Genomic DNA, 20,364 nt, shown 5'->3' on the forward strand with positions numbered 1-20,364 from the left:
ATCATTTGTATGACGCTAGTTTGTAACGCAGGTCATATGTTTGACGGTAGTTTATATCGCATGTCATTTGTCGACGCTAGTTTGTATCGCATGTCATTTGTATGACGCTAGTTTGTATCGCACATCATTTGCTTGACGCTAGTTTGTAACGCATCTCATTTGTATGACACAAGTATTTATAGCATGTCATTTGTATGACATTTGTTTACATCGCATCTCATTTGTTTGACGCTAGTTTATGTCGCATGTCATTTGTTTGATGCTAGTCTGTATCGCATGTCATTTGCATGACACAAGTATTTATAGCATCTCATTTGTATGACATTTGTTTACATCGTATCTCATTTGTTTGACGCTAGTTTATATCTCACGTTGATTTTATGACGCTAGTTTGTAACGCATATCACTTGTATGGCTCTAGTTTGTATCGCATTTCATAAGTTTGACGCTAGTTTGTTTTGCATGTCATTTGTATGACGTTAGTTTGTATCCCATCTCATTTGTATGGCGCTAGTTTGCATCGCATGTTATTTGTATGACGCTAATTTAATTTATATCCCATTTCATTTGTATGACGCTAAATTGTATCGCATGTCATTTGTATGACGCTAGTTTGTAATGCATATCATTCGTGTGCCGCTAGTTTGTGTCGCATATTATTTGTATGACGCTAGTTTGTATTGCATATCATTTGTGAGACGCTAGTCTGTATCGCATATCATTTGTATGACGCTAGTTTGTATCATATGTCATTTGTATGACGTCAATTTGTATCGCATGTTAATTGTATGACGCTAGATTGTATTGCATGTCAATTGTATGGCGCTAGTTTGTATTGCAAATCATTCGTGAGCCACTAGTTTGTATCGCATATTTTTTTGATGCTAGTTTGTATCGCACATCAATTGCTTGACGCTAGTTTGTATTGCATCTCATTCTTATGACGCTAGTTTATATCGCATGTCATTTGTTTGATGCTAGTCTGTATCGCATTTCATTTGTGTGACACTAGTATGAATAGCATATCATTCGTATGACGCGAGTTTGTTTCGCATCTTGTTTGTGAGACGCTAGTTTCTAATGCATGTCATTTGTATGCCGCTAGTTTCTATCGCATGTCTTTTGTATGACGCTAGTTTGTGTTGCATATTATTTGGGAGCCGCTAGTTTTTATCGTATCTCATTTGTAAGACGCTAGTTTGTAACGCAGGTCATTTGTTTGATGCTAGTTTATATCGCATGCCATTTGTATGACGCTAGTTTGAATCGCACCTCAATTGTATGACGCTAGTTTGTATCGCATCTTATTTTTATGATGCTAGTTTGTATCGAATGTCATTTGTATGACACTAGTATGTATAGCATATCATTTGTATGACACTAGTTTATATCGCATTTCATTTGTATGACGCTAGTTTCTGTTGCATTTTATTTGGGAGCCGCTAGTTTGTATTGTATATTATTTGTAAGACGCTAGTTTGTAACGCAGGTCATTTGTTTGATGCTAGTTTATATCGCATGCCATTTGTATGACGCTAGTTTGTATCGCACCTCAATTGTATGACGCTAGTTTGTATCGCATCTTATTTTTATGATGCTAGTTTGTATCGAATGTCATTTGTATGACACTAGTATGTATAGCATATCATTTGTATGACACTAGTTTATATCGCATTTCTTTTGTATGACACTAGTTTGTATCACGTGTCATTTGTATGACGATAGTTTATATCTCATGTTACTTGTATGACGCTAGTTTGAATCGCATATCACTTGTACGGCTCTAGTTTGTATCGCATTTCATTTGTATGACGCTAGTTTGTATCGCATGCCAATTTTATGGCGCTAGTTGTATCGCACGTCATTTGTATGATGCTAGTTTGTCTTTCATGTCATTTGTATGACGTTAATTTGTATCGCATCTCATTTGTATGACGCTAGTTTGTATTGCATGTCGTTTTTATGACGCTAGTTTATATCGCATGTCATTTGTATGACGCTAGTTTCTATCGCACCTCATTTGTATGACGTTACTTTAAATTGCATGCCATTTGTATGACGCTTGTTTGTTTTGCATATCATTCGTATGACGCTAGTTTTTATTGCATCTTGTTTGTGAGACGCAAGTTTGTAAAGCAGGTCATTTGTTTGACGCTAGTTTATATCGCATGTCATTTGTATGACGCTAGTTCGTATCGCACCTCAACTGTATGACGCTAGTTTGTATCGCATCTAACTTTTATGACGCTAGTTTATATCGCATGTCATTTTTACGATGCTAGTTTGTATCGAATGTCATTTGTATGACACTAGTATGTATTGCATGTCATTAGTATGACACTAGTTTATATCGCATCTCATTTGTTTGACGCTAGTTTGTATCACGTGTCATTTGTATGACGCTAGTTTATATCTAATGTTGATTGTATGACGCTAGTTTGAATCGCATATCACTTGTATGGCTCTAGTTTGTATCGCATTTACTTTGTATGACGTTAGATCGTATTGCATGTCATTTGTATGACGTTAGTTTATCTCGCATGCCATTTGTAAGACTCTAGTTTGTATCGCAAATCATTCATATGACGCTAGTTTGAATTGCATCTCGTTTGTGAGACGCTAGGTTGTAACGCATGTCATTTTTATGCCGCTAGCTTCTATCGCATGTCATTTGTATGACGCTAGTTTGTATTGCATATCATTTGTGAGCCGCTATTTTGTATCGCATATCATTTGTGTGACGCTAGTTTGTAACGCAGGTCATATGTTTGACGCTAGTTTATATCGTATTTCATTTGTATGACGCTAGTTTCTGTTGCATTTTATTTGGGAGCCGCTAGTTTCTATTGTATATCATTTGTAAGACGCTAGTTTGTAACGCAGGTCATTTGTTTGATGCTAGTTTATATCGCATGCCATTTGTATGACGCTAGTTTGTATCGCACCTCAATTGTATGACGCTAGTTTGTATCGCATCTTATTTTTATGATGCTAGTTTGTATCGAATGTCATTTGTATGACACTAGTATGTATATCCTATCATTTGTATGACACTAGTTTATATCGCATTTCATTTGTATGACACTAGTTTGTATCACGTGTCGTTTGTATGACGCTATTTTATATCTCATATTACTTGTATGACGTCGCATATCACTTGTATGGCTCTAGTTTGTATCGCATTTCATTTGTATGACGCTAGTTAGTATCGCATGCCAATTGTATGGCGCTAGTTGTATCGCATGTCATTTGTATGACGCTAGTTTGTATTGCATGTCATTTGTATGACGTTAATTTGTATCGCATCTCATTTGTATGACGCTAGTTTGTTTTGCATGTCGTTTTTATGACGCTAGTTTATATCGCGTGTCATTTGTATGACGCTAGTTTCTATCGCACCTCATTTGTATGACGTTACTTTAAATCGCATGCCATTTGTATGACGCTTGTTTGTTTTGCATATCATTCGTATGACGCTAGTTTATATTGCATCTTGTTTGTGAGACGCTAGTTTGTAAAGCAGGTCATTTGTTTAACGCTAGTTTATATCGCATGTCATTTGTATGACGCTAGTTTGTATCGCACCTCAACTGTATGACGCTAGTTTGTATCGCATCTAATTTTTATGACGCTAGTTTATATCGCATGTCATTTGTATGATGCTAGTTTGTATCGAATGTCATTTGTATGACACTAGTATGTATTGCATGTCATTAGTATGACACTAGTTTATATCGCATCTCATTTGTTTGACGCTAGTTTGTATCACGTGTCATTTGTATGACGCTAGTTTATATCTAATGTTAATTGTATGAAGCTAGTTTGAATCGCATATGACTTGTATGGCTCTAGTTTGTATCGCATTTACTTTGTATGACGTTAGATCAAATCGCATCTCATTTGTATGGCGTTAGTCTATCTCGCATGCCATTTGTAAGACTCTAGTTTGTATCGCAAATCATTCGTATGACGCTAGTTTGTATTGCATCTTGTTTGTGAGACGCTAGGTTGTAGCGCATGTCATTTGTATGACGCTAGTTTGTATTGCATATCATTTGTGAGCCGCTGTTTTGTATCGCATATAATTTATGTGACGCTAGTTTGTAACGCAGGTCATATGTTTGACGCTAGTTTGTATCGCATGTCATTTGTATGACGCTAGTTTGTATCGCACATCATTTGCTTGACGCAAGTATGTATTGCATCTCATTTGTTTGACGCTAGTTTATATCGCATGTCATTTGTTTCATGCTAGTCTGCATCGCATGTCATTTGTATGACACTAGTATGTATAGCATGTCATTTGTATGACACTTGTTTATATCGCATCTGATTTGTATGACGATAGTTTGTATCACGTGCCATTCGTATGACGCTAGTTTATATCTAATGTTATTTGTATGACGCTACTTTGAATCGCATATCACTTGTATGGCTCTAGTTTGTATCGCATTTCATTTGTATGACGCTAGTTTGTATTGCATGTCATTTGTATGACGTTAGTTCGTATCGAATCTCATTTGTATTACGTTAGTTTATCTCGCATACCATTTGTATGACGCTAGTTTGTATTGCATATCAGTCTTATGACGCCAGTTTGCATTGCATCTCGTTTGTGAGACGATAGATAGTAACGCATGTCATTTGTATGCCGCTAGTTTCTATCGCATGTCATTTGTCTGACGCTTATATTGCATATCATTTGTGAGTCGCTAGTTTGTATCGCATATCATTTGTATGAGGCTAGTTTGTAACGCAGGTCATTTGTTTGACGCTAGTTCATATTGCATGTCATTTGTATGACGCTAATTTGTATCGCACATCATTTGCTTGACGCTAGTTTGTATCGCATCTCATTTTATGACGCTAGTTTATATCGCATATTATTTGTTTGATGCTAGTATGTATTGCATGTCATTTGTATGACACTAGTATGTATATCCTATCATTTGTATGACACTTGTTTATATCGCATCTCATTTGTATGACGCTAGTTTGTATCACGTGTCATTTGTATTACGCTAATTTATATCTAATTTTAATTGTATGACGCTAGTTTGAATCGCATATCACTTGTATGGCTCTAGTTTGTATTGCATCTCGCTTGTGAGACGCTAGTTTGCAACGCATGTCATTTGTATGCCGCTAGTTTCTATCGCATCTCATTTGTAGGACGTTAGTTTATCTCGCATGCCATTTGTATGACGCTAGTTTGTATTGCATATCATTCGTATGACGCTAGTTTGTATTGCATCTCGCTTGTGAGACGCTAGTTTGCAACGCATATCATTTGTATGCCGCTAGTTTCTATCGCATGTCATTTGTATGACGTTAGTTCGTATCGCCTCTCATTTGTATGACGTTAGTTTATCTCGCATGCCATTTTTATGACGCTAGTTTGTATTGCATATCATTCGTATGACGCTAGTTTGTGTTGCATCTCGCTTGTGAGACGCTATTTTGTAACGCAGGTCATTTGTTTGACGGTAGTTTATATCGCATGTCATTTGTATGACGCTAGTTTGTATCGCATGTCATTTGTATGACGCTAGTTTGTATCGCACATCATTTGCTTGACACTAGTTTGTATCGCATCTCATTTTTATTATGCTAGTTTATATCGCATGCCATTTTTATGACGCTAGTTTGTATTGCATATCATTCGTATGACGCTAGTTTGTATTGCATCTCGCTTGTGAGACGCTATTTTGCAACGCATGTCATTTGTGTGCCGCTAGTTTCTATCGCATGTCAATTGTATGACGCAAGTTTGTATTTCATATCATTTGTGAGCCGCTAGTTTGTATTGCATATCATTTGTATGACGCTAGTTTGTAACGCAGGTCATTTGTTTGACGGTAGTTTATATCGCATGTCATTTGTATGACGCTAGTTTGTATCGCATGTCATTTGTATGACGCTAGTTTGTATCGCATATCACTTGTATGGCTCTAGTTTGTACCGCATTTCATTTGTATGACGCTAGTTTGCATTGCATGTCATTTAAAGGACGTTAGATTGTATCGCATTTCATTTGTATGGCGCTAGTTTGCATCGCATGTCTTTTGTATGACGCTAATTTATATCCTATTTCATTTTTATGACGCTAAATTATATCGCATGTCATTTGTATGACGCTTATTGCATATCTTTCTTGAGCCGCCAGTTTGTATCGCATATCATTTGTGTGATGCTAGTTTATTTTGCATATCATTTGTGAGACGCTAGTTTGTATCGCATATCATTTGTATGTCGCTGGTTTGTATCATATGTCATTTGTATGACGTCAGTTTGTATCGCATGTTAATTATATGACGCTAGATTGTGTTGCATATCACTTGTATGGCTCTAGTTTGTACCGCATTTCATTTGTATGACGCTAGTTTGTATTGCATGTCATTTAAATGACGTTAGTTTGTACCGCATCTCATTTGTATGGCGCTAGTTTGCATCGCATGTCTTTTGCATGACGCTAATTTATATCCTATTTCATTTTTATGACTCTAAATTATATCGCATGTCATTTGTATGACGCTTATTGCATATCATTCGTGAGCCGCCAGTTTGTATCGCATATCATTTGTGTGATGCTAGTTTATTTTGCATATCATTTGTGAGACGCTAGTTTGTATCGCATATCATTTGTATGTCGCTGGTTTGTATCATATGTCATTTGTATTACGCTAGTTTGTATCGCATATCACTTGTATGGCTCTAGTTTGTACCGCATTTCATTTGTATGACGCTAGTTTGTATTGCATGTCATTTAAAGGACGTTAGATTGTATCGCATCTCATTTGTATGGCGCTAGTTTGCATCGCATGTCTTTTGTATGACGCTAATTTATATCCTATTTCATTTTTATGACGCTAAATTATATCGCATGTCATTTGTTTGACGCTTATTGCATATCATTCGTGAGCCGCCAGTTTGAATCGCATATCATTTGTGTGACGCTAGTTTATTTTGCATATCATTTGTTTGGTGCTAGTCTGTATCGCATCTCATTTGTATGACAAAAGTCTTTATAGCATGTCATTTGTATGACATTTGATTACATCGCATCTCATTTGTTTGACGATAGTTTGTATCACGTGTCATTTGTACGACGCTATTTTATATCTCATGTTAATTGTATGACGCTAGTTTGTATCGCATATCACTTGTATGGCTCTAGTTTCTACTGCATTTCATTTGTATGACGCTAGTTTGTATTGCATGTCTTTTAAATGACTTAGTTTGTATCGCATCTCATTTGTATGGCGCTAGTTTGCATCGCATGTCTTTTGCATGACGCTAATTTATATACTATTTCATTTTTATGACTCTAAATTATATCGCATGTCATTTTTATGACGCTTATTGCATATCATTCGTGAGCCGCCAGTTTGTATCGCATATCATTTGTGTGATGCTAGTTTATTTTGCATATCATTTGTGAGACGCTAGTTTGTATCGCATATCATTTGTATGTCGCTGGTTTGTATCATATGTCATTTGTATGACGTCAGTTTGTATCGCATGTTAATTATATGACGCTAGATTGTTTTGCATGTCAATTGTATGGCGCTAGTTTGTATTGCATACCGTTCGTGAGCCACTAGTTTGTATCGCATATCATTTATATGATGCTACTTTGTATTGCACATTAATTGCTTGACGCTAGTTTGTATGGCATCCCATTCGTATGACGCTAGTTTTTATCGCATGTCTTTTCTTTGATGCTAGTCTGTATCGAATTTCATTTGTATGACACTAGTTTGTATAGCATGTCTTTTGTATGACACTTGTTTATATCGCATCTCATTTGTATGACGCTAGTTTGTATCACGTGTCATTTGTATGACGCTAGTTTATATCTAATGTTAATTGTATGACGCTAGTTTGAATCGCATATTACTTGTATGGCTCTAGTTTGTTTTGCATCTTGCTTGTGAGACGCTAGTTTGCAACGCATGTCATTTGTATGCCGCTAGTTTCTATCGCATCTCATTTGTAGGACGTTAGTTTATCTCGCATGCCATTTGTATGACGCTAGTTTGTTTTGCATATCATTCGTATGACGCTAGTTTGTATTGCGTCTCGCTTGTGAGACGCTAGTTTGAAACGCATGTCATTTGTATGCCGCTAGTTTCTATCGCATGTCATTTGTATGACGTTAGTTTGTATTACATGTCATTTGTATGACGTTAGTTCGTATCGCATCTCATTTGTATGACGTTAGTTTATCTCGCATGCCATTTTTATGACGCTAGTTTGTATTGCATATCATTCTTATGAAGCTAGTTTATATCGCATGTCATTTGTATGACGCTAGTTTGTATTGTGGATTATTTGTGAGCCGCTAGTTTGTATTGCATATCATTTGTATGACGCTAGTTTGTAACGCAGGTCATTTGTTTGACGGTAGTTTATATCGCATGTCATTTGTATGACGCTAGTTTGTATCGCATGTCATTTGTATGACGATAGTTTGTATCGCACATTATTTGCTTGACGCTAGTTTGTATCGCATCTCATTTGTATGATGCTAGTTTATATCGCATGTCATTTGTTTGATGCTAGTCTGTATCGCATGTCATTTGTATGACACAAGTACTTATAGCTTGTCATTTGTATGACATTTGATTACAACGCATCTCATTTGTTTGACGATAGTTTGTATCACGTGTCATTTGTATGACGCTAGTTTATGTCTCATGTTAATTGTATGACGCTAGTTTGTATCGCATATCACTTGTATGGCTCTGGTTTGTATCGCATTTCATTTGTACGACGCTAGCTTGTATTGCATGTCATTTGTATGACGTTAGTTTGTATCGCATCTCAATTGTATGGCGCTAGTTTGCATGGCATGTCATTTGTATGACGCTAATTTATATCCCATTTCATTTGAATGACGCTAAATGATATCGCATGTCATTTGTATGACGCTAGTTTGTTTTGCATATCGTTCGTGAGCCGCTAGTTTGTATCGCATATCATTTGTATGACGCTAGTTTGTATTGCATTTCATTTGTGAGACGCTTATTTGTATCGCATATCATTTGTATGACGCTAGTTTGTATCATATGTCATTTTATGACGTCAGTTTGTATCGCATGGTAATTATATGACGCTAGATTGTATTACATGTCAATTGTATGGCGCTAGTTTGTTTTGCATATCATTCGTGAGCCACTAGTTTGTATCGCATATCATTTTTTTGATGCTACTTTGTATCGCACATCAATTGCTTGACGCTAGTTTGTATCGCATCTCATTCGTATGACGCTAGTTTTTATCGCATGTCTTTTGTTTGATGCTAGTCTGTATCGCATTTCATTTGTATGACACTAGTATGTATAGCATGTCATTTGTATGACACTTGTTTATATCGCATCTCATTTGTATGACGCTAGTTTGTATCTCGTGTCATTTGTATGACGCTAGTTTATATCTAAAGTTAATCGGATGACGCTAGTTTGAATCGCATGTCACTTGTAAGGCTCTAGTTTGTATCGCATTTCATTTGTATGACGCTAGTTTGTATTGCATGTCTTTTGTATGACGTTAGTTCGTATCGAACCTCATTTGTATGACGTTAGTTTATCTTGCATGCCATTTGTATGACGCTAAAGTATGACGCTCGTTTGTGAGACGCTAGTTTGTAACGCATATCATTTGTATGTCGCTAGTTTCTATCGCATAGCATTTGAATGTCGCTAGTTTGTATTGCATATCATTTGTGAGCCGCTAGTTTGTATCGCATATCATTTGTATGACGCTAGTTTGTAACGCAGGTCATTTTTTTTACGCTAGTTTATATCGCATGTCATTTGTACGACGCTAGTTTGTATCGCACATCATTTGCTTGACGCTAGTTTGTATCGCATCTCAATTGTATGACGCTAGTTTATATCGCATGTCATTTGTTTGATGCTAGTCTGTATCTCATGTCATTTGTATGACACTAGTATGTATAGCATGTCATTTGTATGACACTTCTTTATATCGCATCTCATTTGGATGACGCTAGTTTGTATCACGTGTCATTTGTATGACGCTAGTTTATATCTAATGTTAATTGTATGACGCTAGTTTGAATAGCATATCACTTGTATGGCTCTAGTTTGTATAGCATTTTGTTTGTATGACGCTAGTTTGTTTTGCATGTCATTTGTATGACAATAGTTCGTATCGCATCTCATTTGTATGACGTTAGTTTATCTAGCATGCCATTTGTATGACAGTTGTTTGTATTGCATATCATTCGTATGACCCTAGTTTGTATTGCATATCGTTTGTGAGACGCTAGTTTGCAACGCATGTTATTTGTATGCCTATAGTTTCTATCGCATGTCATTTGTATGACGGTAGTTTGTATTGAATATCATTTGTGAGCCGCTCGTTTGTATCGCATATCATTTGTATGACGCTAGTTTGTAACGCAGGTCATTTGTTTGACGCTAGTTTATATCGCATGTCATTTGTATGACGCTAGTATGTATTGCATACCATTTGTATGATGTTAGTTTGTATTGCATCTTGCTTGTGAGACGCTTGTTTGCAACGCATGTCATTTGTATGCCGCTAGTTTCTATCGCATGTCAATTGTATGACGCTAGTTTGTATTGCATGTCATTTTTATGACGTTAGTTCAAATCGCTTCTCATTTGTATGACGCTTGTTTATATCACATATAATTTGTATGATGCTAGTTTGCATTGCATATCATTTGTGAGACTCTAGTTTGCATCGCACGTCAAATTTGTCAAGTTTGTATGTCAAGTTTGTATCGCATATAATGACACTAATTATATCGCATGTCAATTTTATTACGCTAGTTTGTATCGCAACTCAATTGTGCGATGCTAGTTTGTATCGCATGTCATTTGTATGACGCTATTTATATCGCATAACAATTTCATTACGCTAGTTTGCATTGCATATCAATTGTATGACGCTAGTTTGAATCGCATATCATTCGTGAGATGCTAGTTTACATCGCATGTCATTTGTATGACGCTTGTTTATATCGCAGATAAATTGTATGACGCTAGTTTGTATCACATATCATTTTTTTGAAGCTAGTTCGTATCGGATGTCAACTGTATGATGCTAGTTTGTATCGCATCTCTTTTGTATGATGATAGTTCATGTCGCATGTCAGTTGTATAACGCTAGTTTGTTTCGCATGTCAATTTTATGACGCTAGTTTGTATTGAATATCGTTCGTGAAACACTAGTTCGTATCGCAAATCATTTGTGTGACGCTAGTTTGCTTTGCATATCATTTGTGAGACGCTAGTTTGCAACCCATGTCATTTGTATGACGTTTGTTTGTATCTCTTGTCATTTGTATGACGCTTGTTTTTATCGCATATAATTTGTATGACGCTAGTTTGTATCACTTTTGATTTGTATGACGCTAGTTTGCATTGCATATCATTTGTGAGACGCTAGTTTGTATCGCATGTGATTAGTATGACGATAGTTATATCGCATTTCAATTGTATTACGCTAGTTTGTATCGCATATCAATTGTGCGACGCTAGTTTGTATCGCATGTCATTTGTGAGACGCTAGTTTGTATCGCATGTCATTTGTTTGACGCTAATTATATCGCATGTCAATTTCATTACTCTAGTTTGTATTGCATATCAATTGTTTGACGCTAGTTTGTATCGCATAACATTCGTGAGATGCTAGTTTATATCGCATGTCAATTGTATGACGTTTGTTTGTATCGCATGTCAATTGTATGACGCTTGTTTATATCGCATATAATTTGTATGACGCTAGTTTGTATCACATGTCATTTGTATGACGCTAGTTTGTATTTAAAATCATTTGTGAGACGCTAGCTTTTATCGCGTGTCTTTTTTATGACGTCAAAAATTTTGCATGACATTTGTATTACGCTAAATTGTATGGCATGTCATTTGTATGACGCTAATTATATCGCATGTCAATTTCATTGCTCTAGTTTCTATTGCATTACAATTGTATGACGCTAGTTTGTATCGCATAACATTCGTGAGATGCTAGTTTATATCGCATGTCATTTGTATGACGTTTGTTTGTATCTCTTGTCATTTGTATGACGCTTGTTTATATCGCATATAATTTGTATGACGCTAGTTTGTATCACTTTTGATTTGTATGACGCTAGTTTGCATTGCATATCATTTGTGAGACGCTAGTTTGTATCGCATGTCATTAGTATGACGATAGTTATATCGCATGTCAATTGTATTACGCTAGTTTGTATCGCATATCAATTGTGCGACGCTAGTTTGTATCGCATGTCATTTGTGAGACGCTAGTTTGTATCGCATGTCATTTGTTTGACGCTAATTATATCGCATGTCAATTTCATTACTCTAGTTTGTATTGCATATCAATTGTTTGACGCTAGTTTGTATCGCATAACATTCGTGAGATGCTAGTTTATATCGCATGTCAATTGTATGACGTTTGTTTGTATCGCATGTCAATTGTATGACGCTTGTTTATATCGCATATAATTTGTATGACGCTAGTTTGTATCACATGTCATTTGTATGACGCTAGTTTGTATTTAAAATCATTTGTGAGACGCTAGCTTTTATCGCGTGTCTTTTTTATGACGTCAAAAATTTTGCATGACATTTGTATTGCGCTAGTTTGTATGGCATGTCATTTGTATGACGCTAATTATATCGCATGTCAATTTCATTACTCTAGTTTCTATTGCATTACAATTGTATGACGCTAGTTTGTATCGCATAACATTCGTGAGATGCTAGTTTATATCGCATGTCATTTGTATGACGTTTGTTTGTATCTCTTGTCATTTGTATGACGCTTGTTTATATCGCACATAATTTGTATGACGCCAGTTTGTATCACTTTTGATTTGTATGACTCTAGTTTGCATTGCATATCATATGTGAGACACTAGTTTGTATCGCATGTCATTAGTATGACGCTAATTATATCGCATCTCAATTGTATTACGCTAGTTTGTATCGCATATCATTTGTACGACGCTAGTTTATATCGCATCTTATTTTTAGGAGGCTTGTTTATATCGCATGTCTTTTGTATGAAGCTAGTTTGTATCGGATGTCAATTGTATGATGCTATTTTGTATCGCATCTCATTTGTATGATGCTAGTTCATGTCGCATGTCAGTTGTATGACGCTAGTTTGTATCGCATGTCAATTTTATGACGCTAGTTTGTAATGCATATCGTTTGTGAAACACTAGTTCGTATCGCAAATCATTTTAGTGACGCTAGTTTGCTTTGCATATCATTTGTGAGACGCTAGTTTGCAACGCATTTCATTTGTATGACGTTTGTTTGTATCTGTTGTCATTTTTATGACGCTTGTTTATATCGCATATAATTTGTATGACGCTAATTATATCGCATGTCAATTTCATTACGCTAGTTTGTATTGCATGTCAATTGTATGACGCTAGTTTGTATCGCATATCATTCGTGAGATGCTAGTTTATATCGCTTGTCATTTGTGTGACGTTTGTTTGCATCGCATGTCATTTGTATGAAGCTTGTTTATATCGCATATAATTTGTCTGACGCTAGTTTGTATCACATGTCATTTGTATGACGCTAGCTTGTATTGAATATCATTTGTGAGACGCTAGTTTGTATCGCATGTCATTTGTTTGACGCTAATTATATCGCATGTCAATTTCATTACTCTAGTTTGTATTGCATATCAATTGTTTGACGCTAGTTTGTATCGCATAACATTCGTGAGATGCTAGTTTATATCGCATGTCAATTGTATGACGTTTGTTTGTATCGCATGTCAATTGTATGACGCTTGTTTATATCGCATATAATTTGTATGACGCTAGTTTGTATCACATGTCATTTGTATGACGCTAGTTTGTATTTAAAATCATTTGTGAGACGCTAGCTTTTATCGCGTGTCTTTTTTATGACGTTAATAATTTTGCACGACAATTGTATTACGCTAGTTTGTATCGCATGTCATTTGTATGACGCTAATTATATCGCATGTCAATTTTATTACGCTAGTTTGTATTGCATGTCAATTGTATGACGCTAGTTTGTATCGCATAACATTCGTGAGATGCTAGCTTATCTCGCATGTCATTTGTATGACGTTTGTTTGTATCTCTTGTCATTTGTATGACGCTTGTTTATATCGCATATAGTTTGTATGACGCCAGTTTGTATCACTTTTGATTTGTATGACGCTAGTTTGCATTGCATAACATTTGTGAGACGCTAGTTTGTATCGCATGTCATTAGTATGACGCTAATTATATCGCATGTCAATTGTATTACGCTAGTTTGTATCGCATATCATTTGTACGACGCTAGTTTGTATCACATCTTATTTGTAGGACGCTTGTTTATATCGCATGTCATTTGTATGAAGCTAGTTTGTATCGCTTGTCAAATGTATGATGCTAGTTTGTATCGCATCTCATTTGTATGATGCTAGTTCATGTCGCATGTCAATTGTATGACGCTAGTTTGTATCGCATGTAAAATTTATGACGCTAGTTTGTATTGCATATCGTTTGTGAAACACTAGTTCGTATCGCAAATCATTTGTGTGACGCTAGTTTGCTTTGCATATCATTTGTGGGACGCTAGTTTGCAACGCATGTCATTTGTATGACGTTTGTTTGTATCTGTTGTCATTTTTATGACGCTTGTTTATATCGCATATAATTTGTATGACGCTAATTATATCGCATGTCAATTTCCTTGCGCTAGTTTGTATTGCATGTCAATTGTATGACGCTAGTTTGTATCGCATATCATTCGTGAGATGCTAGTTTATATCGCTTGTCATTTGTATGACGTTTGTTTGCATCGCATGTCATTTGTATGAAGCTTGTTTATATCGCATATAATTTGTATGACGCTAGTTTGTATCACATGTCATTTTTATGACGCTAGCTTGTATTGAATATCATTTGTGAGACGCTTTTTTTAGTGCATGTCAATTTTATGACGCTATTAATTTCGCATGACAATTGTATTACGCTAGTTTGTATCGCATGTCATTTGTTTGGCGCTATTTTGGATCGCATATTATTTGTATGACGCTAGTTTGTATCGAATCTTTTTTGTATGACGCTAATTTTTATCGCATGTCATTTGTATCATGCTAGTTTGTATCGTATATTATTTGTGCGACGGTAGTTTGTATCGCATGTCATTTCCGTGACGCTAATTTGTATGGCATATCGATGCACGACGCTTCTGGAATGGCATAACTTTTGATGCTATTTTGTATCGCTTGTTTTTGCACGGGTCATGAGTTTATATCGCAGATCATTTGTGCGACGCAAGTTTGTATCGCTTATCGTTTGCGTGACGCTAGTTTCTATCGCATATGTACTAAGCTACGCTAGTTTGTATCGCATATTATTTAAGTGACGCTATTTTTTATCGCATATCTATTGCGCGACGCCAGTTTGTATGGCATATCATCAGCGGGACGTTCGTTTGTATCACATATCAAAAATTTGACTTTGAATCGCATCTACTTAAGTCATATGATTGCTCAAACTCGAATGCAGGGTTTTTTACGAACCTGAAGCAGGCTGACTTGATAGAACCAGTCGACAGCTGTAGCCATCGATCGATGCCGCGTCACCTGTGCGCTTGAGGTTGCTGCAGACCCACACTCGTAAGTCTTCTGAAGGTCTACAGGCTCTTTGTCGTTTGAACTTTTCCAGAACTCCTGTCAACTGGCTACTGGGCTTGTAATTGAAAAATACAAGTCTGTATTCTGATTTTTTTTCTTTCAAACGATTAAACAGAAGATTTTCAAGATGTTCGGTTACTCTTGGACTCATTTGCTCGCCGAAAGCCACCGCATACACTTCTCCTCGGGCATCAAGAACGCTTCGCAGTAGGAACAATTCAATTTCCTCGGCATCAGTGTTCTTATTACATAGTAAAACGTTGCGCAATCGAGGAAGTTTTCCGCTCCCAAGGTCTAAGTATAAACTCAGTACATTCATCAACACTTGATTTCGACTCTCACACATGACTAGGTTCGGCTCGCCGAGTCTGAAGTTTGAAGGGAATTTCGGTTTAATTGTTTCGTGGTCTTTTCTGATTTGCATGAGCACAGTGCTTAGCTGTGAGAAACTTAAGATGTTATTCAACTTTTCCAGTACTTTATTGCCTGTCCACCCATTCACATATAAATCAAAAACGGCTTCAACTTTCTCTGAGAAAGTACTCTGAATTCTGTCACTGCAGTCTTCTCCCGCCACAGTCACTTCCACCTCCCTCCTGTCAACATCACGCAAGTAAGAGTCCAATTGTGAAGCCATGCGTTCAATTGCATCCGGCTCACAGCTATCTCCTTCCATCTGAATCCAACGCAACGCATCGTTGAAAATCTCATCAGCCGCATTATCGCTATTTACATTTCTCGCATACTCGATTGCCGCCTTCGCCTTTTGCTGGTTTCCGTAGCAGAATTGACATAAGTCTTGCACTTTTTGCTCAATTTCGCTTCGCTCATCCCAGCAGGGTTGAAGTATTTCGTCAATTATCGTTGATTGCTCCGGTTCTTCTTTTTCTTCTAACGCTTCTTCTACAATTTTGACAATCTGGACTTGCGTTATATCTGGCGACAAAAGCTGCAGATAATACAAACTTACTTCATCCAAGTCATGGTCCTCATTCGTGCGCAGCTGTGCCAGCCCTGAACACAAGTGGCTGAGTTGTTGCATGTCAAATTCGTTCAGAATGGGATGATTTGTTCTCATTTCGAAAACATACTCGTTCCATTTAGCTCTCAGAGTCTCGAACACCGAGCACAGGGCGGACAGTTCTCTGTTTGGGTCTGTTGATGTCACTTCTAGTGGCACATAACTGTCCTTAAACGTGAATCGAATTGCTTTCAGTGAGGAGTTTTGTGCTGTACTGTTGGTCACTTTAATAGCAATCGTTTTAAAAAGCGAACATCCTGTGTTGTAAAGCTGCACGTACGAGTCCACAAGTCGCTCCACGTTTTGAAATGTGGAAGCAAAAGCTTTTGCTACATTTTCTTTCTTCGGTTTGCTGGTGTCTCCAGTTTGCTGCTTCTTTTCACCTTTTCGACCAACCAACATGAGCATGCTTAGCAGTTCTCGAAGCTCATCCAAATTCAATTCTTTGTCTTTGTCTCCCTGAAAACTTTCAGTTAGGTTCTCCTTGTACTTCAACACAATCACATCTTTATGTCCAACCGTCACTTCTTTGTCCGTTACATTGTTCATTTGTCGCCTCTTAACTTCGTAAACCCCGGTCTCGTTTATCAATGCTGCTGTGTATAAAGATCTTTTTTCTATTGAGCCTTTCAGCTCAATTGCGTTCTGTAACCAAGCTTGTTGGTTTGCACTCTCAGTTAATTTTTGAGCCAAATCTTTTATCGTGCCCTCGAAAAACTTCTTCACACACTCCATGAGCTCATCTAGTGTGCTTTGACTGGTTAGGTCAAAAATTAGAGGAGCGTAGCCGTTAAGCGTGTCTTGAAAATAGGTCACTCTGTCAATTTCCAATTCATTGTCCCAGTCCGACAAAAGTTCTGTTGCATTACTGATTTCGCGTCGGTCTAAAATTTCACGTCAAAACAAATATTTTTCATAAGACAAACTATGAAAATGATAAGAACACTTTTCTGAAGGAAAACGGTCGGATCTAGAGTTTTTGCTAGAGCGAATTATTTTCAAAAACAATTAAAAACTTTATCGGCTTCTTTTAAGTCGACAAGAAGGAATTTCCGCGCTTATCTAAAACTGTAATAAAATTCTCTATTGATCCAAAAACTTTTGAAGTGAGGTGCAGGCAAGAAAAGTTGGTGCCGTAAAAAAGTTGGTGTCCAAGGAACCTTTGGAAAACTTATCGCATCAGTCAGCTGTATGTGGACGATCTATGATAGTAGCAAAGGGGGAACCTTCGGTTGATCAGGCTGTCGAACTGCTGAAGTGGCGCATCCCCCTCTGTCTATCAGCCCCTGATATACTATTGCAAAATTCAAATTTTCTCTTAAAAACAGGCACGGTTGTACCAACTCAGAACTGCAACTATCATTTTTAATTTCAGAAATCGTGACTATCGGGAAACACAAACAAATCAAAAACAAGAACAACAAGACTGCTCGTATCATGTCGAAGCCCTGAATGTTCTGACTGCCTTTTAAGGTCTATGGAGCAGTATTAACATGAAAAATGTAAATGAATAAACTTAAAATTTTGTTTTAAAAAAATTAAAAATTTTTGTGAAAACATCCCCTCACACGCCATTTTAAGTACAATAGCCATATTAAGTACATAGATTTCGCTCCTTGTAACAAATAAGTTATGTCAAATAAACTTCTTTCAACCAATTTGGAACGATTTCTAGAACGGATTAAATCTCGCTTATGCGTTAAGAGCGCAATATATATCGCGTGTTAATTGTCCCAAATTGGACAAAATGTCAATCTTCAAACCCCCATAACTTTTGATTGATCACAGGTGAAATATTTTTTCAAATTTAAGCTTAGGACACAAATAACTTTCGAATGATGTAAAACAATTCTGACAAAAACGGCTAGCTAAAAAGTCAAAATTTGTCTGAAGAAAAAAACCCACCCGAGCACAAATATTCTGTTACTTTCGTTTTGAAAGTCGGAAAAATAAGGCTTCCCATGCCAACACTGGTTGCTGAAGTGTCTTAGTGTTTCGATTTGTATGGAAAAAAATAATGAAAAACAATTGAAAGTTGTTTTTTTTTGAAAACCTTCCCTAGAGGCAATACCAAAAACAGATTGATATTTTTGCGGCTTTTAACCCACTACTTTGTACCAAATTATTCAGTTTAGTTTATTCAGAATCGAGTGATGGGCCAGAATGTTTGCCGTTTTTGCTACATGCGTACGGAAAACTGAAAATTTAGCGCGCAACTAGCAATTTCCAAAGTCAAATTTTCAAATAACTAGCAAGTTTTCATCAATTTTTAGATATGAACACAGCGTAGCAACATTTTTCACGCAGTTTAAATTTTAATTAGGGTTTGCATCTAACTTGGTTTTAGAAGAACCAAAAACGAACCGAAATGCGACAAACAAATTCACCCCTGTAGCAAAGATTTTGTATTCATGTTTGACTTTTAATTTAAAAATCCATTTTAGAATTACTAAAAGTTCGCTGGAAAAATGAACATTCCTCCGTTGAGTGGATTATGATTGCTTGCATATCAACACGATATGCAGGTCTGCTTTTTTTCCAAAGCTCGCATATTGACCAGGAACGCTGACCGTATCAGAAAAAAAAACTTTAAAATTTATTTTGCTCTTTAACATGTCTCATGCTTTTTGTCAAATAAAAAACATAGGAGTTGATTTCATGACTTTTGCGCACGACTCAAGCATCGTCTATTACCAAATGTTTAAAACTGCATCTTTGGTCTAGTGTTGGGACGATATAGTTTGCCCATTTATTTGAGTGATTCGTTTGCCTCGGTGATGTAAACCATATTCATCTGCATTTTAAATACATGAAAGGTCGAGCAAATAAAGCTTGCATTATGAGCAAAGTGTTTAACTTCAAAAATCCCTAATTTCAAAAAAAAATGAAAACAGAGAGTTTTAAATAAGAAATCAAGAAATAACCACGGAATTTAAAAAAATGTCGAAAAATGTTGTCTAAAAGTTCGAGCTTAAGCTAATCTGGGACAAAATTTCGTTATTTTGTTTCAAAAATTGCAGCAAAATCAAACCATCAGCATGAAAAACATGTTTTTTAAATCCAAGGTGTCGAGTTGTTTTCAACCAAGTATTTTTAAATCAAAAGTTAGGATTTTTTCAACAAGATCTTTTTCTGACACCAAATAAGGGCTGAGCAAGTTTCTCGTGCTAATGGGTTCCCCAAGCTAAATTTGAATCACAGTTATTTTTACTCACTTCTTATTTTTTGCTTCACCCACACAATGAACTGTTTTTCCTCAATGAAGACTTTCAGCTCTTTAACTTTTTTGAGTGTTTGATTTCCGATCAACGGTTCTGCATCGATTAGTGCCGCGTCCACGTCTTTGAGATTCTGATCAGCCAAATGTTTTAGTGACTAAATGAAAAAATGTAATAAGAAAATCAATTACTACAAGAAAAAAAGTTTGTCTGATCAAAAATTTTCTTTTGGATCTTCAGCGTTCATTAGGAAAAAATTTTTGATGAAAAGAGCATTTCCTTATTTCAAAGTTAACTTCTATTGCAAATACGCTCATTGACTCTCCTAATGCTAAAATATAAGATTGTATAAATCAACTGAACACAAGCATTTTTTAGCATTGCAGTTTTTTCCGAGCACGTTAGAACTTCGCATTCGCAAGTGTTTCCTCGTTTTTT

The 20,364-nt window shown here is 36.4% G+C and overlaps 1 protein-coding gene across 1 annotated transcript in view; it reads right to left on the minus strand.

Annotated features, from left to right (window-relative positions):
* Nucleotides 1–15,565: 15,565 nt before the first annotated feature.
* LOC134848850 (uncharacterized) overlaps nucleotides 15,566–20,364 on the minus strand; it is a 24,654-nt gene continuing 19,855 nt past the window's right edge. Inside the window, exon 3 of the mRNA XM_063866360.1 lies at nucleotides 15,566–17,592. Coding sequence (XP_063722430.1) covers nucleotides 15,566–17,592 — 2,027 coding nt within the window. The remainder of the gene's footprint in view (nucleotides 17,593–20,364) is intronic.

The sequence above is a fragment of the Symsagittifera roscoffensis genome, chromosome 6 (assembly GCF_963678635.1).
Source record: "Symsagittifera roscoffensis chromosome 6, txSymRosc1.1, whole genome shotgun sequence".
NCBI lineage: Eukaryota > Metazoa > Xenacoelomorpha > Acoela > Convolutidae > Symsagittifera > Symsagittifera roscoffensis.